The sequence below is a fragment of the Globicephala melas genome, chromosome 19 (assembly GCF_963455315.2).
Source record: "Globicephala melas chromosome 19, mGloMel1.2, whole genome shotgun sequence".
NCBI classification, from domain to species: Eukaryota; Metazoa; Chordata; class Mammalia; order Artiodactyla; family Delphinidae; genus Globicephala; species Globicephala melas.
In genome coordinates, this window is record NC_083332.1 from 6098605 (window position 1) to 6120188 (window position 21584).

The 21584-nt window shown below is 50.0% G+C and overlaps 1 protein-coding gene and 1 non-coding gene across 2 annotated transcripts; both read left to right on the top strand.

The window, feature by feature from the left end:
- The first annotated feature begins 13452 nt into the window (after positions 1–13452).
- Positions 13453–16833, top strand: KLK4 (kallikrein related peptidase 4). Its single transcript, XM_030849872.2, has 5 exons — positions 13453–13513; positions 14783–14945; positions 15367–15617; positions 15705–15841; positions 16457–16833. The coding sequence occupies exons 1-5, from the start codon at positions 13453–13455 to the stop codon at positions 16607–16609; spliced, it is 765 nt and encodes a 254-aa protein (XP_030705732.2). The 3' UTR covers positions 16610–16833.
- A 2800-nt stretch (positions 16834–19633) lies between these two features.
- TRNAW-CCA (transfer RNA tryptophan (anticodon CCA)) lies at positions 19634–19706 on the top strand. Its single transcript has one exon. It is a non-coding gene; the product is annotated as a tRNA-Trp (tRNA).
- The last annotated feature ends 1878 nt before the right edge of the window (positions 19707–21584 follow it).

Sequence of the window (21584 nt, forward strand, 5' to 3'; positions counted from 1 at the left end):
TTTTTTTCCCTTCTGACTTTATCGAGATATAATTGACCTACGCAAGTCCCCTACATAAGAACATTCAAGTTGCGAGCTTCCAAAGATGTGAACGTGTGTTCACATGTCCAGTCACACAAGTTAGTTCACGGGTCTGGCGTACATTGTCCCGTGCATGCATCCTCTGCAAGTGGTTGTGCTTTTGTGCACTTTACTGTACAGGACTGTATAGAGTACAGTGCAGTAGCTTTATTTCAAGCCCAGGATGTCTGGAAGCAAGTGTGAAAGCAGCGGTGAAGTAGCGGGTACTAGTGTACTTTTCAAGGTACTGTACTGTAAGATTAAAAATGTTTTATTTTTTGTGTTTGTTTTTTATGTTTTATTTATGTGAAAAGTATTATAAACCTATTACAGTACGGTACTATACAGCTGACTGTGTTAGTTGGGTACCTAGGCTAACTTTGTTGGACTTAAACGAACAAATTGGACTTACGAACACACTCTCGGAATGGAACGCGTTCGTACGTAGGGGACTTACTGCACCGCACTGTATAAGTGTAAGGTGTACTGCATAAGGATTTGACTTACATACATCATGGAATGATGACAATAAGTAGTGAACATTCATCATCTCATAGAGACACAAAAGAACAGAAAAAGAAAAATTTTTTTTCCTTGTGATGAGAACCCTTGGGATTTACTCTCTTAACTGTCATATATGACAGCCATGCTAACTGGACTAATCACGTTATATATTACACCCCTAGCACTTATTTATCTTGTAACGGGAAGTTTGTACCTTTCGACTGTCTTCATCCAATCCCCCCTCCCCCACCGCCCCCACCCTCGCCTCTGGTAACCACAAAACTGATCTCTTTTTCTTTCTAAGATTTATTTTATTTTTTAAATTTTATTTATTATTATTTTTTGGCAGTGTTGGGTCTTCGTTGCTGTGCGCGGGCTTTCTCTAGTTGCGGAGAGCGGGGGCTACTTTTCGTTGCGGTGCGCGGGCTTCTCATTGCAGTGGCTTCTCTTGTCGTGGAGCTCGGGCTCTAGGCGCGCGGGCTTCAGTAGTTGTGGCACATGGGCTCTAGAGCGCAGGCTCTGTAGTTGTGGCACACGGGCTTAGTTGCTCCACCGCATGTGGGATCTTCCCGGACCAGGGCTCGAACCCGTGTCCCCTGCATTGGCAGGCGGATGCTTAACCACTGCGCCACCAGGGAAGTCCTTAAGATTTATTTTTATTTATTTATTTATATTTATTTTCACCGCCCCGGGTCTTAGTTGCAGCTGATCTCTTTTTCTATGAGTTCTTCTTTTGTTTGCTTGTTTTTGAAGTATAATTGACCTACAACGCTATGTTAGTTCCTGGTGTACAACGTAGTGATTTGATATTTCTACATTGGAAGTGTACAGTTATCACTGTCCTAGATATCCCTTTGTGCCTTTTCCACTCAACCTTATTTGCTCTATTTTCAATGTTCTTTTTCTGGCCAGGTCTAATCACCACAAAATGATAACAAGGTCCCTTTGTGTGTGGGTTGGGGGGAGATGCCTCCCAGTGAGTTCTCCCAGACTGGAAACCTTCCCAGCAGAGGGCTTTATATTCACAGATATAATTATGGATCATCTGTAATTTTCATACCAGCCATTGTTTTATAACTTTTGTCATTATCTAAACAGTGTTTCACAAACCTTGAAACTAACTAGGCATTACAGGTTCTTTGATGCTTATAACAGGAGAAAGAATTCACCAAATGTTTTGAACACCAGGAGACACCTTACCTCTCAAGAAGCCCAGCCTGGTGGCTAAAGGCAAGAGAAAACTAAGAACACATCTTTGCTTTGCTTGTTCACGTGCAGCAAAACCCTTGAAGATGACCCAAGAAATACATTCTAGTTGCTCGGAAGACGGGGCGAGGACAGGACAGAAGGGGGACAAGGTCATGATGGAGATCTATCACTCTACATTTTTTATAAACATACTTTGTTTTTGTACCACGTGGAAATAATATGTACTCGAAAAATAAAGTAGAAATGATGTTACACGCACAGACACAAACAGAGATTCTCATGCAATTCTCGCTGGGTTCAAACCCAGCGATTTCTTCCTGTGTAGCCTTGGAAAATGACTTTAATCTCTCTTTGCCTTCGTTTCCCCCTGCTTATAGTGGAGATAGTAGCAACTTCTTAAGGTTAATGGGAATATTAGCAAGTTAATCTGTGTAAAGCCGTTAAAACAATTTTACAGAGCATGCACTCAGCATATGTTAGCCATTAGTGGTAACATTCTCCCCATGAGTAAGTCAAAACAAACAAGGGCTTTCTTTTCACCTCCCCCGCCACCCTAACAAATATAGCCAGCGAGGATTTTACTGAGGAAAACTGATTTCCTTTTATAATGGGGAAAGTCACATTTCTGAATCTATCCCTGCTTTTTTAAAAGACAGGCTCGTAATTTTATTCCCTGAGGTTAAGAACAATAGCACAAGTGAAACGATGACCATAACCAATGAATGCATGTGAGTGAGTTATTTTCATCATTATTAACAGCACGATCATTTGGGGGGTAACTGGTTGCACAGAGGAGATGGTTCTGGAAGACACCCCCAGGGTCACCATGATCCAAGGATAAACAGAGATGGGACTTCCCTGGCGGTCCAGTGGTTAGGACTCGGTGCTTTCACTGCCATGGGCCCAGGTTCAATCCCTGGTCAGGGAACTAAGATCCCAAATACTGCATGGTGTGGCCAAAAAACAAAACAAAAAGAATAAACAGAGATGATTGTGACCTCTCGGACTTAGTAAATCATTATATTAGTAGCAATAATTGGAGATAACTGTGGCTGAGTTCTGAGGCTAGAAACAGCCCCTCACCCAAGGTCTCACTGGAATGGGTCTGACTCCAGAGGTCCCATGCTCAGACCTTCCTTTTAGTGTCTGAGAGATCCAAGGTCAGGATCTAGACCTGAGCTCACCAGGTGCAAGGCTCAGAGCTCACCAAGTGCAAAGCTCAGGTGGCGACCCCGGCTCCCGTCACCAGCCCGGCTTGCACCTGCCTCCTCTGTTCCCACATCTGGGTCCAGAGCTGGGTGCTGAGGCCTCCAGGATGACTGACCCAAGAGAACCTGGGGCCCCTCCTTTGTCCCTCACCCTTCACCTCTAACTCTCTCCCTGTGTGTTTCTCTGGATCCACAAGGGGGCAGTGTTGCACAGTAGTTAGGCGCACAGAGGCAGCGTTGGAGTTGGGAGTGGTGGCGTCCAAATCCCATCTCTAAGGATTACCAGCTTGGTCGATCGTAAATGACCCTTAGCTTCTGTGTGCCTCATTTTTTCATCTGTAAAGTCGGGGTGACAATACTTCCTATTTCATAGGATGTTGAGGCGATTGAGCTAACATTCGTGGAGAACCTAGAATAGTATCTGGAACAAAATAAGTGCTCTCTGTGTAGTCTACAAGTAAGTCTACACGGAAGTACTCTTCATGACAGTGATGATGGTGTATGAATAGTATTGTTATTTGTGACTTGCTTTTTCTCTGATCTGTTTGTGTCCACATCTTTCCGCATCCGTGTCTCCACTTTTCTTCTGCTTTGGGGTCACAAAGTCTTCTGCTTCCTGGGGCCAGGCAGGTAATGAGGGAAGTCAACTAGCTGTGGGCCAAGGAAAACCACAGGATGCCCCCAGGGCTGTGGCCACTCAGAGCCCGTTGAGGATGGATTATGGCCATGCGAGAATGCAGATGCATTGCTGAGTGATGTCATGGCCTTTTCAAGAGATGCTGAAGATCTCCCGATCTTTCAATCCCGGCGGCCATTTCTCTTAAAGGAGCCAAAGAATACGGGCCGCCTCTAGAAGCTGAAAAGGCAAGGGAACGGACTCTTCCCCAGAGCCTCCAGAAGGAATCAGCCCAGTGAGACTGACTTTGGACTTTGACCTCCAGAACCGTAGTAGAATAAATCTGTGTTGTTTTAAGCCAATAAATTTGCGGTAATTTCTTACAGCAGCAATGGAAAGGAATGCAGATCTGTATACTGATAATAAGCTTTTCACTGATAATCAGAGCGTATATACTGATAATCAGGGTACATATCAGGTTATATATCATATATATGTAGTAAATATATAAGGGTATATATAATCAGAGGATGTATACTGATAATAAGGATGAAGTAATGGAGCTGAAACCGCACAACCCATATTGGGACTTGAACCCACTACCTTTTCATTAAAATCACACACCTGGTCTCAGGACCTAGAGAAGCTCAGGATCTTTATGTCTCAGTACGGAAAGAATTTAGTGAGAGACAAAGTGATAGGTAAGAAGTACATTTATTTAGAGAGATACACATTCCATAGACAGAATGCGGTCCTTCTCAAAAGGCAAGAGCGGCCCCGGGAGAAACACACTCCACAGACAGTGTGGGCCATCTCAGAAGGCAAGAGGCCCCGAAGTATGGGGTGGGTAGTTTTTATGGGCTGGGTAATTTCATGGGCTAGAGAGTGGGAGGATTATTCCAACTCTTTTGGAGAAGGGGCGGAGATTTCCAGGAATGGGGCCATCGCCCACTTTTTGGCCTGTTATGGTCGACCTCTGACCTGTCATGGCACCTGGGGGTGTGCCCTTTAGCATTTGCTAATGTATTACAAGGAGCATAATATAACGAGGGTCAAGGTCCACTGGAAGTTGAACCTTCTGCCATCTTGGACCTAGATGGTTCTAACCAAGGACTGAGTCATTCTTTTAAAGGTTGTGCCCTGCCACTGTAGATGGGAGGATGGGGAGCTGGGGACTGAGGGTGGGGGCTACGAGGAGTCAGGGAAGGCTCATCTGAGGAGGGAATGTTTAAGAAAAAGCCTGAGGGCTTCCCTGGTGGCGCATCTGAGGAAGGAATATTTAAGAAAAAGCCTGAGGGCTTCCCTGGTGGCGCAGTGGTTGTGACCTCTCGGACTTAGTAAATCATTATATTAGTAGCAATAATTGGAGATAACAGTGGCTGAGGTCTGAGGCTAGAAACACTCAGCCCCTCACCCAAGGTCTTTGTAAACTGGTGTGGCTGGGGACCAGGGAGGGTACATTTTTTCCCCCTGCTTCTCTTGGCACACAGAAGTGTCGCTGATCTTGATAAAAAGCTCTAGAAATAGCAGATCTTTTGTCTGGGCTGATCTGCAAATAGCCTTCAGCTGTAGGAGAGATCTATAAACCTGATCCGAAAGACTTCTGATCACCTTCAGAGTAGAAATTGGAATCCTCACCATGACCCAAAGGCTCACTGCACAATCTGTCTCCCTTTGTTCCTGCTTTGACCTCATCTCCCACCCTCTCCCTGGTGATTACTCCAGTCACACCTGCCTCCTTGATGTTTCTTAGATGTGATGCACATTCCCACCTCAGGACCTTTGCACTTGCTGCTGCTCTACCCACAATGCTGTATGCCCAGATAGCTACCTGTCTCAGTCCTTACTCAGGCTTTTTCTTTTTTTTTTTTTTTTTTTGCGTTACGCGGGCCTCTCACTGTTGTGGCCTCTCCCGTTGCGGAGCACAGGCTCCGGACATGCAGGCTCAGCGGCCATGGCTCACGGGCCCAGCCGCTCCGCGGCATGTGGGATCTTCCTGGACTGGGGCACGAACCCGCGCCCCCTGCAACGACAGGCGGACTCTCAACCACTGCGCCACCAGGGAAGCCCAAATCTAAGTGGATTTTAATCAGCGCCAAGTCCACTGGTCCTCCCCTCACCCCATCCCACCCCATCCCCAGTCTGGCAGGAAATGTTTGCCACTTAGAGGGTTCCATCTTCTTCTGCAGGGTGATGACATAACTCAGCTTGGTGCTAAAAAAAAAAAAAAAAAAGAGGGAATGTCCAGGGCTTTGGTCCATGGGGCCTACTACCTTAACTTCTGCTCATTTGATATTTGCTGAGACCCCAGACCCTGTTAAGTGGCTAGAAGATGCCCCCGTAGTGGTCCCCACAGCCCACAGCCATTTTCCCAGCTCGCAAGTGGTCAGGCTGTGTGCCCTGTAGCTCTCCAGGCTGGAGTAAGCTCCAACTCTCTCTCTCCAGTAAAAACCCCTCCCCAAGTCCTTCTCTCCATTGTCCCTGCTTCTGGGCGGACCCCCTGGCGCTGGCCTCTCTATCTCCTGGGATAGGAGCAGGAAGGGGACATGCCTTCAGTAGGCAATTATCCTACTGAATCCCCATTGTCCTTAATAAGGAAAGAAAACGCTTCTCTTCGGGTAATATAATCTATCCCAAAGTAGCTTTAGTTATTGAGTGATACAGGGGCAGCCACTCCCCCCAGACTCAAGTTTGTTCAAACTCAGCCTGAAGGCATTTCCTGAGTTTACCAGGTAGAACTCAGGGGTCAGTTCCCCAAGGGCTGGGTCAGACACCCCTGGAAACATGGTCAGGGCCACCTTGGGCCTTAGGGCAGATGACATTCCTAAGCGGGCGGCCACCCTCCACCGTGTCCAGGAGATCTAACACTGTCTTTTTGGCTCAGTCAGTCCGTGGGAGGGAGGAGGGCCTTGCTCTTCCAGTTATGTGGTAAGAGTAGGTGCTGGGGGCTGAAGGTGGCTTCACCTCATCCCCTCCCCAGCAATGTTCTGTGTCTTCTCTGGCCAAAGCTGCACCTCACCTCACCTACAGATAGGAATGAGGGCAGATGGCTCAGGTGAGAGGAAGTGGACCCAGATGCATCTTGGACCCTCATGACTCGTAACCCTGCGGAGACGGTTCACCTGTCCTTCAGTTTCTGCTTCTGTTTCCTAATATGCATGAAGGAGGCTGCATAGCAAAGACCTCAAGATGTGGGCTCTGGAACCAGATGCCTGGATTCACTGCCACTTTGCTGTGTGACTTTGGATAAGTTGATTGACCTCTCTGTGCCTCCCTTTACACTTTCATAAAATTAGGCATAATAGGTACCTCATGGGGTTATTATGAAGATTAAAACTAATCAACCTGTATAAAGCTGTTAAGAAGGCACCTAGAAAAAAAGTGGGTGATATATCACTGTTAGATCTTTTGTCTTTTTATTTTTAAATCATTATTATCCCTAGCTCCTGAGATGTGTGTCTTTCAGCGTCTACCTTTCACTATGTTTCCAACTCTCTCCTGCTCTATATCTGTCCATGTCTGCCCATTTGTCCACCTCTCTCTTCCAGCCTCAGTCTTCCTATGACTTTGGGGAAACTACCTAACCTTTCTGTGCCTCAGTTTCCCCATCTGTATAAAGTTAATAACAGTATGAACTGCATATGGTGTTGTGATGAACAAAGTTATTACACATTAACCACTTAAAATAGGGCCATAGTAAGCTCTCACCATAATTACAATTAATTCAACATTAATGAATTAATTAAGTTCCCTATTCCTGTCCCAGTGCAAAGAGCTATTATTAACTGTAAGCTATTATTATTGTTTGTTATTGTTATTTTCTCTTTCCATCAGTCTTTGTGTCCTGCTCTTTCCTCTTTCTGTCTGTCCATCCCTGCATATCTTTCTCAGTAACTGTCTTTCTCTCTCTTTACCCATCTATTCAGCATATATTGTGCATACTGAATGCCCGCCTACCCCATGAGAAGCATTGAGTTTTCCGTGGTGAACAGAACAGACAAAGGCCCTGTCCCCAGGGAGCTCCCAGGCTAATGAGAGAGGCAGATGTTAGAAAAATAAACTCACAAACAGTAACACGTGTGTAAATTGTACCAAGAAGCGTGTAGGATGCTTTGAGAAGACAACAGACAAAACCCAGGAGAGCAGGGGCCTTGGATTAGATTGGGAATGGGGTCAGGCAAGGCCTCTGGGAAGAAGTGATGTTTGAGATAAGATAAAATGAGGAGAAGGGGCGCCTTTGAGATGGCGGAGGAGTAAGACGTGGAGATCACCTTCCTCCCCACAAATACATCAATACTACATCTACATGTGGAACAACTACAGAATACCTACTGAACGCTGGCAGAAGACCTCAGACCTCCCAAAAGGGTCTTGGTGCTCCGGCCAGGTGTCAGGCCTGAGCCTCTGTCAGGCCACCTCTCTGAGGTGGGAGAGCCAAGTTCAGGACACTGGACCACCAGAGACCTCCAGGCTCCACGTAATATCAAACGGCGAGAGCTCTCCCAGAGATCTCCATCTCAACGCTAAGACCCAGCTCCACTCAACGACCAGCAAGCTCCAGTGCTGGACACCCCATGCCAAACAACTAGCAAAACAGGAACACAACCCCACCCATTAGCAGAGAGGCTGCCTAAAATCATAATAAGTTCACAGACACCCCAAAAGACACCACCTGATGTGGTCCTGCCCACCGGAAAGACAAGATCCAGCCTCATCCACCAGAACACAGGCACCAGTCCCCTCCACCAGGAAGCCTACACAACCCACTGAACCAACCTTAACCACTGGGGACAGACACCAAAAACAACGGGAACTAAGCACCTGCAGCCTGCGAAAGGGAACCCCAAACACAGTAAGATAAGCAAAATGAGAAGACAGAAAAACACACAGCAGATGAAGGAGCAAGGTAAAAACCAACCAGACCTAACAAATGAAGAGGAAATAGGCAGTCTACCTGAAAAAGAATTCAGAGTAATGATAGTAAAGATGATCCAAAATCTTGGAAATAGAATGGAGAAAATACAAGAAACATTTAACAAGGAGCTAGAAGAACTAAAGGGCAAACAAACAATGATGAACAACACAATAAATGAAATTAAAAATTCTCTAGAAGGAAGCAGTAGCAGAATAACTGAGGCAGAAGAATGGATAAGTGACCTGGAAGATAAAATAGTGCAAATAACTACCACAGAGCAGAATAAAGAAAAAGAATGAAAACAATTGAGGACAGTATCAGAGACCTCTGGGACAACATTAAACACACCAACATTCAAATTTTAGGGGTCCCAGAAGAAGAAGAGAAAAAGAAAGGGACTGAGAAAATATTTGAAGAGATTATAATTGAAAACTTCCCCAGTATGGGAAAGGAAATAGTCAATCAAGTCCAGGAAGTGCAGAGAGTCCCATTCAGGATAAATCCAAGGAGAAACACGCCAAGACACATATTAATCAAACTGTCAAAAATTAAATACAAAGAAAACATATTAAAAGCAGCAAGGGAAAAACGACAAATAACACACAAGGGAATCCCCATAAGGTTAAGAGCTGATCTTTCAGCAGAAACTCTGCAAGCCAGAAGGGAGTGGCAGGACATATTTAAAGTGATGAAAGGGAAAAACCTACAACCAAGATTACTCTACCCAGCAAGGATCTCATTCAGATTCGATGGAGAACAGCAGAAACTGACACACCATTGTAAAGCAATTACACTCCAATAAAGATGTTAAAAAAAAAAAGCAAAAAAGATAAAATGAGGAGTGGGAGTGGTCAAGGGAGGGAGTGAAGGGAAGAGTGTTGGAGGCACATGGAACAGACCACAGGGTGGCCTAGAGGATGAGGGAAGCAGAGGAGTTGCCCAGAGCTGTTCACAGGAACCACTTCCCTCTGGGAAATAGACTGGGGTGGATAAGAGTGGAAGCAGAGAGCCCAGAAAGGGGGCTGGGCCAGGAGAGGGGGAGTCAAGGTGGGGAGACCTGGCTAGGTCTGACTTACTTTTTGGAGGTGTCGTCCAAAGGACGACAGGTGCAGGTGCCTGACCTGCAGACAGGCTAGAGCAATCAAGAAAAGAATCAAAAGGGACCTGTGAATGGGTGGGGGGGGACACTTATTGGGGGGGTAGGGTTGGGTCAAGTTGGGGGAAATTAAAACTATCTTTTGTCTCTATTTAAAAAATGACTTCCAGGGCTTCCCTGGTTGCATAGTGGTTAAGAATCCGCCTGCCAATGCAGGGGACACGGGTTCGAGCCCTGGTCCGGGAAGATCCCACATGCCACAGAGCAACTAAGCCCATGCGCCACAACTACTGAACCTGTGCTCTAGAGCCCACGAGCCACAATTACTGAGTCCATGTGCCACAACTACTGAAGCCCACGCGCCTAGAGCCCGTGCTCTGCAACAAGAGAAGCCACTGCAATGAGAAGCCTGTGCACTGCAACGAAGAGTAGCCCCCACTTGCCGCAACTAGAGAAAGCCTGTGTGAAGCGACAAGGACCCAATGCAGCCAAAAAACAAAAAAAAAATTAAAAATAAATAAAAAATTTAAAATGACTTCCAGAATGCTTAAATAATCTCTCTGTGTGTCATTTTGTCTTTGCCTCTTTCTGTGCCCATCTCTCTGTCCTCTATTCTGTGTCTCTGTCTCCCTGTCTCCCTCTGTGTCCCAATCTGTCTGTCTCTGCCTCCATTTGGGTCTCTAGGCCTGTTGTCCCTTGGTCTCTGTCTCTCTCTGTCTTTTCTTCCTGTCAACCTCCGTGTCTCTGTTCTTTGTCTCTGTCTCCATCTCTCTGTGTCTCTGTCTCTCTTTGTCTCTTGTCTCTCTGTCTATCTCTCTCTGTCTCGGTCTCTTGTCTCTCTGTGTCTCTCTTTGTCTCTTATCTCTCTGTCTTCGTCTCTTTTCCCTGTTCTCTCTGTGTCTCTATCTCTATCCTTCTGTGGTTTTATTTCTGTCTCTGGTCCCAATCTCTTTGCCCATCTCTGTATCTCTTGGTCTCTGCTTCTCTCCATCCCCCACCCCAGCCTGGGTTCTTACCCTAGAATCCCCACTCCTGGGGTCATTCCTGCCAGGCTGGAAGCACCTCCATGGCGTGACACACACGCACACACTCTGTCTTGGATTCATCCCCAAATAACTGGGACACGTCTGCCTAACCTCGAGCAGGATAAGACCTAGGTGAGGCCACAGAACAGGGTGGAGGGATGCCACATCCACGCCCTTCTCCCTCATTCCAGCTGCCCCAGCCCTGTCCCTCACTCTGGCCCCAACCTGCCTCCTCCCAGTGTCCAGACCTAAGTCACGTCTGGGCGGCTGTGAGGCCTGAGCCCACGCTACACCCCACCCCTACCCCTCCATCTTCATGGTCAGGGCTGCAGGTCCCAGGAGTAGGGCAAGGTCAAGGGTCTCTGTGCCCCCAGGTGACTGAATGCAGGCAGATAGATGGAGGCCGAGCCAGAGAACCAGACGGACACTAAGAAAGGGCTAGAGACAGAGAAATCAGAGAGAAACAGGGCCAGAGAGAGACAGAGAGGCACAGACATTCATCCCTCAGCAGCACCGTCATCTGTCCCCACAACCCCTCATCAACGCCGTCCACACCTCCTCCTTAGGTGACCTCATCCAACCTCATGGCTCTAGACACGACGTCTCCTAGGATGACTCCCCACCGTTTCTCAGCAGCCCTGACCTCTGTCTGCCCCATGGTGCTCACACATTCAACCACTTGGCTCCTATAGGCGCCTCCAGCTCAGCCCTTCTCCCCACACCTCTTCGCTCCTCCGCACCAATGGCGCCAAAAATGGAGCCGCCAACAGACCCAGCCTCCGAGACACCATCCTTACCTCCTTTTTCCTCCCTCCCCACCTTCCACCCACCGGCTGGTACTTGACTTCCCCGCCCCTCCCCCACACGAGCCCTGGGCATATGTGCTTCTCTTCTCCTTGGACCACAGCATCTCCCACCCAGGCTGTTGCCACCTCCCACCTCCACGCTGGTCTCTCTGCTTCCATCTCACCCTCTACAATCATTCTCCACGCGGGATGTTTTTGAAACATAAATAAGATCGTGCCCCTCCTACCTCGTGCTTAAAATCCATTGCACTGAAAATAAACCCAAACTGTTTCCCCTGGCATGCAAATCCCTGCACAGTCTGCCCCGTTCCTCGCCTTACTCTGTCTCGTACACACCAACTTTCTCTCTCTCCCTCCCTCTCTCTCTCTCTCTCTCTTTTTCCCCAGGCTTCCGGGATCTTATTTCCCTCAGGGACTGAACCCGGTCCACCTCAGTGAAACGCCATGTCCTAAGCACCGGACCTCCAGGGAATTCCTCCAACTTCTCTCTTTTTCCTGCAAAGCTCACTGCCTCTCAGCCTCAAAGTCGACTCCTCTGAGACTCCCCGACCACCCCCTCATCTGCAGTCACCCCACCCAATCCCGGTCACTCTCTAGTATCACCCGTGGTCTCTGCACACACATTACTACCAGATATTTGCTTGTCCCTGTAGTTTTTCTGTTTGTCATTCTCCCCTGCTGGGACGTGAGCCCCAGGAGCGCCGGAAGTTGCTTGTCCCTTCCCGCATCTCGAGTGCGGACGGCAGAGCTCAGAGCGTGACAGGTGCCCTTTGTTGAGCAAAGCCTGCTCCCGCTAACTGGGCGCCTAGGACACTCCTGGCACTTTGTCCGGGCGTTTTCCCTGCATTATCTCTTTGGATGCATTTTGGGAGGGAGGAAGAATGGTTACCCCGATTTTACAGATGGGAAAACGGAGGCTCACAGGGGTGCAGTCACCGGCCCAAGGCTCCAAAGGTAGAACGTGATGCTGGGAATTTGAATCCGGGAAGTTTTGCTGGGGAAGCACAGCCGGGAGAGAGAGGAAGGGAGGGAGGATGAGAGAGATTTAATGAGAGAGAGAATAAGAAAAAAGAAAATGGGAGATAGAATGTGTGTGTGTGTGTGTGTGTGTGTGTGTGTGAGAGAGAGAGAGAGAGAGAGAGAGAGAAGAAACCTGACAGAGAACCAAGAAAGAAGGGGAGAGTGGGGCCAGGGTCTCCCAGCCCCTCTGGCCCCCTGGCCGCAGCCGGGCACAAGGCAGCCTGAGAGCGCTGAGCTGGAAGCTGGGAGCACCTGACCCCAGGAATGTGTCCCTGGGGGGCAGGCCGGCCCAGCTGGGGATGCTTATAAGCCCCACCGGGGCCCCTGTTGGACGTAGCAGGCAGGAACTCAGCCCAAAGCAGGATCCGGGAGCCCAGAGATAGCCAGGTGAGTGGCCCCCAGGTCCCCACTCACCGCGCCCTAAGAGCACGCAGTCTTTGTGACCCACTGTCCCTACAGCTCCGTGTCCCTGTGACTCTCAGCATCCGGACCTTGTGTCTCCAGGTCTCTTCTCCAAACAGGGCTCTAGTTAGGAGTGTCTCTCCAGTTCTCTCTCTGTCTCCCCGGTCTCTCTATTTCCCTGAATCTCTCTCTCCCTGCCTCTGCCTCTCAGTCTGTCTCCGATGATCTCTCTTAAGTACTCCATCTTCCCTCCATCCTTGAGAGTCCAGTCTCCATCCTCCTACCTCACCCAGTTTATAGACGGAGAGACGCTTTCTCCATCCCTTCCTCTCCACTGAGTTCTGTCTCTCTCTCTCTCTCTTTCCACTTCACTCTCCCTCTCTCTTTTTCTCTCTCAGCCTCTAAATCTCTCCAGGCTGTGGGTCTCTGGGCCATGATCTCAGACCCTATGGCATGTGTGTGTCGGGGGAGGGGTGGTATAGGTCCTTGTTTGCCCAATAATATCCTGGGAGGGCAGGAATGGAGAAAGAAAGAGACAGATGCAGGGCCCCTGGACTCACCTGAGACTGACCCTCACGCAGGTGCTGAAGGATGTCCATGGCAGGAAACCCCTGGGGCTGGTTCCTGGGCCACCTCCTCCTCAGTGTCACAGGTATCTGTGTGTGTGTGTGTGTGTGTGCGTGTGTGTGTCTGTGCCTGAGGCAGTGTTTGTTACAGGCATGACTCAGTATCCTCCTGGATGTGCCTGAAGCTGCGTGGGTGACAGTACTGTGTGACCGTTGCTCTCCAGATGCACACTTGTGATTCCTTGTATCACAGGGAGTTTGCATGTGTGCTGCCTGTGTACTGGGTGTGTGTGGCTTTGCATGCCTCTGTGTGTGACATAGTATGACAGGGTGTGTGGTCATGCCCGTGAGAGTCGGTGCGTGATTGGATGAACAACTCTGACCGTCTGTGCCTCTGAATATCCTGCAGAGTGGCAATGCTGTGAGGACCTGGGGAGCCTGGGGTGCCGCTAAAAGGGAGATGGTGCTTCTGGGGGAGTCACCCATCGCTGGCAATCTGTGCCTGCTTCCTGGGTCTCCGATCCTTGGGCCCCCAGACAGCCACATCACGGGACAGTGTGATAGGGTTTCTGTGTGAGCCGGCTTTTTGCTGCTATGGGGGAGGCTGAGCCAGGGAAGGAGAGGCTTGGAGGGCCATAGAGTGTGGCACTGCCTCGAGTGTCTGGCTGTGTCGCCCTTGCCTCTGCCACCTTGTGTGAGGGGGTCTACTTGTGCTGGGAGGCTCATAGCCCCAGTAGTGCACTGTCGAGGCGCGCGCGTGTGTGTGTGTGTGTGTGTGAGAGAGAGAGAGCGAGAGAGGTGACATGTGGGTCCCAGAGATCTGTGACACACTTACAGCTGAAAGTCTCCTCTTGACAAGTGACCCCACTTCCTATACCCTGATCTCCGCCTCTTGAATCTGATCCGTGGAGTAACAGGCCTGCACTGTGATCCCACCCCCTTCTCACTCGTTCTTGATTCCGCCCCTAAGAGCCTGACTGCCCTCAGGATCCCTGACTCCATCCCAGCGGTCCTGACCACACCGCCTGCACTGTGACCCCGCCCCCAAGTGGCCTAGTCCTGCCTCCTGAGTGTGTCCCCCAGCCCTGACCACGCCCCCCTGGACCGAGGTTCCCCCCCCCACCAAGCTCTCACAAGCCCTGGTTCTACCCTGAGCCCATCCCCCTGACCTCGGAAGCCCTGATCTAGCCCCTGCACCGTGGCCACGCCCCCGCTCTGTGGCCACGCCCCCAGGAATAAGTGTCCAGCCTTCTGGGCCTTTTCCCCAGGCCTGACCACGCCCCTGCACCGAGCCCCGCCCCCAGAAGCCCCCGTTCCCCTCTGAGCCCGTCCCCCAGCCCTGAATCCGCCCTCAGGATCCCTCGCCTGGGGTGGAGGCGGCGACATCATAAACGGCGAGGACTGCCACCCGCACTCGCAGCCTTGGCAGGCGGCACTGTTCTTGGAAAAGGAATTTTTCTGCGGGGGCGTCCTGGTGCATCCTCAATGGGTGCTGTCAGCCGCACACTGTTTCCAGAAGTGAGTGCAGGGCGGGGCGGGGACGGGGGCGGGGCCTGGGTCCTAGGGAGGACCCGGAGGTATGGTGAGCTGAGGGGAAGCGCTTAATAGGTTCAGTCCCTGGGTACTAAAAGTGAAAACCAGTGTGAAGGAAGGCTCTGCGAGGGAGGCGGGAGCTATGTGTTGCTTTGGAAGGACTCAAGGGTCCTGGGTTGAAATCCCAGCTCAGCTGCTGAGTTACTAGTGACTTAAGGCAAGTTCTTGCCCCTGGATTATGATTGTGCCTTAGGTTGGGTAGCTCTCAGCGCAGTGCTTAGCAAGGAAGATGGGGCTAGGGTAAGGGGCTGGAGATGAGGCTGTGGCTGAAGGCAAGAATGGAGATAACGGTGCAGTAGCCACAAAGCTATTCTGTCCCCACCCCACCCCACCCTGTGGCCCTCAGTTCCTATACCATCAGGCTGGGTCTGCACAGTCTTGGGGACGACCATGAACCAGGCGGTCAGATGATGGAGGCTCACCTCTCCATCCAGCACCCAGAGTACAACAGACCATCTTTTGCCAACGACCTCATGCTCATCAAGTTGGAAGAATTGGTGCCCCAGTCTGACACCATCCAAAACATCGGCGTCGCCTCACAGTGCCCGACCGCTGGGGATTCTTGCCTCGTTTCCGGCTGGGGTCGGCTAGCGAATGGTGAGCTCGGGAGTGTGGGTGTGTCCGGCCTCTCTGAGGGGGTTCTCTGCCCAGCCAGAGAGGCTAATCCGATGCTCTGCGTCCCAGGCAGACTGCCCAAAGTGCTCCAATGCGTGAATGTCTCAGTGGTGTCGGAGGAGATCTGCAGTGAACTCTATGCCCCTGTCTACCATCCCAGCATGTTCTGCGCTGGCGGAGGCCGGGACCAAAAGGACTCCTGCCATGTGAGAGATGGGAGAAGGGAAGAGGGGAGAAGATCCAGGGAGAGATGGAGAAGGGAGGGGACAGGGAACCGTGGTGAGAAACAGAGATACGGGAAGATCGTGTGACAAATGGGGAGAGAGACTGAAAGAGAGAAGTCGACACAGGAATAAGGAGAAGCAAAGAAAGACAGAAATAGAGAAAGACAGATTCAGTAAGGCAGAAACACACATGCACACACGCACACCCACAGAGAAACAGACACACAGACGCGTAGAGATGAAATGCCAAGTGAAATAGGAAAAAAAACAAAAATAGAATATAAAAAGAGATGCAGAGAGGCACAGAGACTCCAGGGGTCATTGAGACAGAGAAATAAGCTACAAGGGGAGAAAAAGAAGGAGGGACACAAACAGAGACAGAACAGTAACAAACCCAAGAGCATCTACCAGCTGTTAGGAGGTAGGGGAGCAGAATTGGTGCGGTCAGGGCTCTAGAATGGAACGTTTAAGGAATATGTTGCTATCTTTTTTTTTCCCCCTCTCCTGCCATTGCTTCTCATTTGGTTCCTTTCTGATCTCACATCTATCTCCATCTCTCTGTGTTTTGGATTCTCATTCTCTGTCTCTCCACAACAGGGTGACTCTGGGGGCCCCCTGGTCTGCAACGGGTCCCTGCAGGGCCTTGTGTCCTTTGGACAATCCCCCTGTGGCCAGCCCAATGTGCCAGGCGTCTACACCAACCTCTGCAAGTTCACAGACTGGATACAGAAAACCATCCAGGCCAGTTAACTCCAGGGACTGGGACCCATGGAATTGAACCCCCAAATATAAGCTGCTGAAGGAATTCAGGAATCTGGGTTCCCAGTGCCTTCCTCCTTCAGACCCAGGAGTCTAGACCCCCTCCCCCATCCCCAGTCGTCCAGTCCTGCTAAGAATATCTTCCTGTACACAGTGCCCCCTAGTGGCACAATGTTGACCCTGCCTTACCATTGGTAGAGAAAGTTGGGTTTTCACCGTCATTTGTCCCTTCCTCTAAGCCCAGAAATAAAGTCGAAGAGAAGCACGGGCTCGGCTCAGACTCTCCTCCTTACTTCCCTTCCCATCCAAGGGATTCCAGCAAATAGCTTTCCCTCCTTGTGCCTCAGTTTCCCCATCTGGGAAATGGGAGCCTTGACCAGGAGAGCCACAGGACCCCCAAGGAACGAGACATAGCTGGAAGGTTAAGAGAACGGATTCTGTGGATGTTGTCCAATTTCTGAAAAGTCACATCAGCAAACAGCAAATTAATGGGATTTACTTATTCGGTTTATGTAGCTTTCACTGACTGCTTTTGGTTTGGTCTTCTTAAGAATTTTAAGAATTCTAAGAATTTTAAGAATTCTCCATTTGTAGCTGCCTCAGGACCCTCCTGCTGTAGCTGGAGACTGGTGGGAAGAATGTGGGGGGCGGCGGGGAAGGGGGGGGTCTGAGGACAGAGAGAGGGGAGACTGGGGACCCAAGAATATAAGGAATTGTTATTATACCATAATAATTGTTATTATACTAAATAGAATATACTGATGAGAATTTATATTCATAAGTATATTCATAAATATACTGTGAATCTATTCTTAAGGAAATATTTAAATTTTTATGTACCTCTTAATGTATCCTCAAATATATAAAGAGTGAAATAACTAAAAGTAAGATAGACAAATCCCACTCATAAAAGAGGATTTGGGGATTCCCTGACGGTCTAGTGGTTAGGACTTGGTGCTTTCACTGCCAAGGGAGCAAGCTTGAGGCCTGGTTGGAGAACTAAGATCCCGCAAGTGGCGAGGCGTGGCCAAAATTTTGTTTTTAATTAAAAAATGTTAAAAAGAGGATTTTAAGGTGACTCAAAAAAATAATCGAACAAACAAGACAAAAATGGATAAGGACACAGATGATTTGAACAACGTGATTAACAAACTTTACTTAATGGTCCTATATAGAACATTGCACCCAGTATCTGAAGAACATACAATCTTGTCAAAACACGATACCTACCAGAATGGCTAAGATTAAAAAGATGGGGCTTCCCTGGTGGCGCAGTGGTTGAGAGTCCGCCTGCCGATGCAGGGGACACGGGTTCGTGCCCCAGTCCGGGAAGATCCCACATGCCGCGGAGCGGCTGGGCCCGTGAGCCATGGCCGCTGAGCCTGCGCGTCCGGAGCCTGTGCCCCGCAACGGGAGAGGCTGTAACAGTGAGAGGCCCGCGTACCGCAAAAAAAAAAAAAAAAAAAAAAATTCTCAGAGTAAAGTAAGCTGTACTTGGGGCGTCCCCCCTGCTCGATGTCACACTCTCAAGCTGGGGCCTCACACACCTGTTTTCTCTCCCTGGGTCTCAGTTTCCCCATTTGTAAAACGGGGGTCTTGATAAAGGGGTTTCAAAGAGAGATGCCCAAACTGAGAGATGGAGAGCCCCCGCTTCAGCAAGTCCTTATCTACTGCTGCCTGACTGTGTCCTCTGAGAAAGACCCCACAACCACCGCTCCCCAGCATTCTGGGAAAACAGGCCTGATAACGGCCTGGGATTACTCAGCACTGATTAAGTGTCAGGCACGAATTTCAGGCACTGACGCCTCAAAACACTCCCACGAGGCAGAAACAATGATCATTCTCAGCTTACAGAGGAGGAAACGGAGGCCCAGGAAGGCCGAGTGGCTTCCCTAAAGACACACAGCATTACGTGTTGGAGGCAGGATTCGATCCTGGCTGCCTGGAGCCAGAGTCCACGTCTGAATCCGAGTCTCCACGGAAGGGTTGTGAGCAGGGAAGGGGCAGGGTCAGCTCTGAGTGTAAAGAGAGACCCTCTGAAGCCAACTAGTGGTGGACAGGATGGGACAGACTGGAGGGTGGGAGGCCGCGGTGGAGGCTGGGGTGAGGCTCCAAGAATAGAGGGGAACACCTGAGCCAGACCGAGGGGACAGAGAAGAGGGACAGGGCTGGGTACCGCTGGGCTGTAGGGGATGAGGGGAGGGAAGGGGTGGAGACAGCACCCTCGGGGATCTGGCCACGTGACTGAGTGGACAGTGGGGGCTGTCCCTGGGATGGGAAACCTGAGAGGAAGGGGGAGGAGAGTTTGGGGAAAGAGAGAAATGTGTTAGGTCACAGTGAGTGAGAGCGATCTGGAGACCCCGGGCAGGGGTGGGTGTCTCCCGGGAGCAGGTGGCTGCCCAAGGCTGGAATTCAGGGTCAGATGGAGGAGAACTGCTTGGTTGGTGGTTGAACCACGGAGGTGATGAAAGAAAGACTCTAGGGAGTGTTCCCAGGAGGAGGAATAGGGCAGGACTCAGGCCGTAGTGGAGGGGAAGGACGTCTGGGGAGATGCCCAGGAGGACGTCGGTCACCCTAGTCTAACTCGGCCAGAGTGGGCGGGCGGTGCGGGGGAGGGGCGTTGACATCACCGTGTCGGGGACAAGGCGAGGCGCGGCGCCCTCCCGAGGAGCCTGCGCACAGGTCCGGTAAGAGCCTGGGCTGCGCTCTGGCATGATTTCAGAGTCCCATCCGTGTCGCGGAGACGGTTACAATACCTGCCTGTGTGGGCTGGTGGGAGGAGCATGTGTGATCTTGATGGAAAGCGCTTAGCCTGGCGCCCGGGAAGCCCTCGTTATGATCACCCCTCACCACCACCCGGCTCCAACAGAGGGCGATGCCTCCAGGGGTGGAGATGAACAGACCAGCTAGGTGTTCCCAAAGACAGACACTGGATTCTTCCCGCCCTCTGTCGTGACCTTTGCCGGGATGCCCCTCTCTGGGTCTCAGTCTCCTCTATATTAAGGAGGAAGGATTTCCCTGGTGGTCCAGTGGTTAAGACTCCATGCTTCCAACGCAGGGGGCACAGGTTCGATCCCTGGTCAGGGAACTAAGATCCCACGTGCCGGCACAGTCAAAAAAAAAAAAAAAAAAAAAAGGAGGAAGCCGTCCATAATAAACACCTCACGGGGCTGTCAGAAGGATGAATGAGATAATGCAAGGCCGACACTCCATAAACAGAGGCTGCTCAATTGAAGCTGCGGTCCACTGTGAGTCCAAAGACCTTGAGCACGAATTTGTGGCAAAATGAAGGGACAGAGTAGTTCTAGAATAGCTTCTAGCCTGGGAGCCAAACTATCTGGGGGTCCCAGAACATCTGAAGATGACAGGGTTCTAGAATGTCTAGAGATCTGTGGCTTTAGACTATTTTACCGTCTTGGGTTCTAGAGCATCTGAGGACCTAGATTTCCAGAATATCTCAGGCCCTTCTATTCTAGAATCTGAAGGTCTGGTATTCTAGAGCTGTTGAAGGTCTGGGGTTCTAGAGTGACAGAGACCCTAGGATTCTGGAATAACTAAGGGTCTATGGTTCTGGAATGTCTGAAAGACATCTGGGGGCTTAGACACCATCATTTTCCCATATTATCTGTGAGGAAGTCAAGTGCCAGGGACCCCTAGGCATTGGCCACTGATGTCCTTAACAGTCAGCCCCGATCATGCAGCCCCTTCCTATATATGTGACGGATTTCCAGAAACAGGGAGAAACTATGCTTATAATAGCTCCCATCTTTCACTGGGTGATCTGAGGTCAGTATTTCCTTCTACTGCGCCTCTTCGTTATTTAGACAAGCCACGGTAGACTCTAGACAATTCCCCAGGGCCCTCTATGGTCCTGAGACACTGGTAAACAAACTTAAATTCCCCAAGCTTTGGGTCATCTTAACGATGCTCTCCAGTCTCCAGAAAACAGAATCCAGATTTCGAGCCTCAGGATGCAGAAGGAAGACTGCAAGATCCAGAATGAAGACTCTAGTCTCCCAGTCTCTAAAGTCATGCTCTAGAGTCAAGAGTCTAGGAACCTCAGAATCCTGGAAGCCAGGCCCCTGTCTCCTTGTCCAGTCGCTTAAATACGCAATGCAGTTTTTTGGGTTTTTTGGGGGGGTGTTTGTTTTAGTTTTTTTGGCTGCACCAGGTCTTACTTGCAGCACGCGAACTCTTACTTGAGGCATGCATGCAGGATCTAGTTCCCTGACCAGGGATCGAACCCAGGCCCCCTGCATTGGGAGTGCAGAGTCTTACCCACTGGACCACGAGGGAAGTCCCCTCAATGCAGATTTGAAACTCCGTACTTCACATTCCGAAGTCAATCCATGAACCCTCAGAGTCTAGACTCAGACTCTAGAATCCAGGCCCCATAACTCAAAATCCAAAATCTATCATTCATAGTCCAGGCCCCAAAACCTCAAGTCCTAGAGTCCAAACGTCAGACTCCAGATTCTTAGTCTGGACTCTAGAGTCAGAGGCCCTGGATCTAGAATCCAAGACTGAGACCTGTCACTCAAAGGCCGGAGTCCAGGATCCAGCTTCCAGACCCAAACTCCAGAAGTCACATTCCAAAATCCACTCCCGGCTTCAAGTCATGAGTGGCCGGTTCTAGGCCCCAAACTCAGAATCCAGAATTGGAGATCCAGAATCAAAGCTGAAGATCCAGAAAGATCCAGAACCCAAAGTTGGGAGGTTCAGACTCCAAGGTCCAGAATTGGGGATATATATCCAGAACCCAAGGTCCAGAATTGGATATCCAGACCCAGGATCCACTGTCCAGAATCAGAGACCCAAGATCCAGAATCCAGAAGAGCGGATTCCGGATCCAGAATCAGGGATCCAGAAGGGGGGGATCCTGGTCCAGCTCCAGAACCCAAGATCCAGACCCCTAGTCCAGGCACAAGAAGGATGACTCTAGAATCCAGTTTCTACACTCCAGACC

Excerpts from the sequence above, each read along its gene's own strand:
- KLK4 (XM_030849872.2), top strand. The coding sequence starts at position 13,453 with ATGTCCATGGCAGGAAACCCCTGGGGCTGGTTCCTGGGCCACCTCCTC. Across the intron at positions 15,618-15,704 it reads CTGGGGTCGGCTAGCGAATG|GCAGACTGCCCAAAGTGCTC; the intron begins GTGAGCTCGGGA and ends TCTGCGTCCCAG. Across the intron at positions 15,842-16,456 it reads ACCAAAAGGACTCCTGCCAT|GGTGACTCTGGGGGCCCCCT; the intron begins GTGAGAGATGGG and ends TCTCCACAACAG.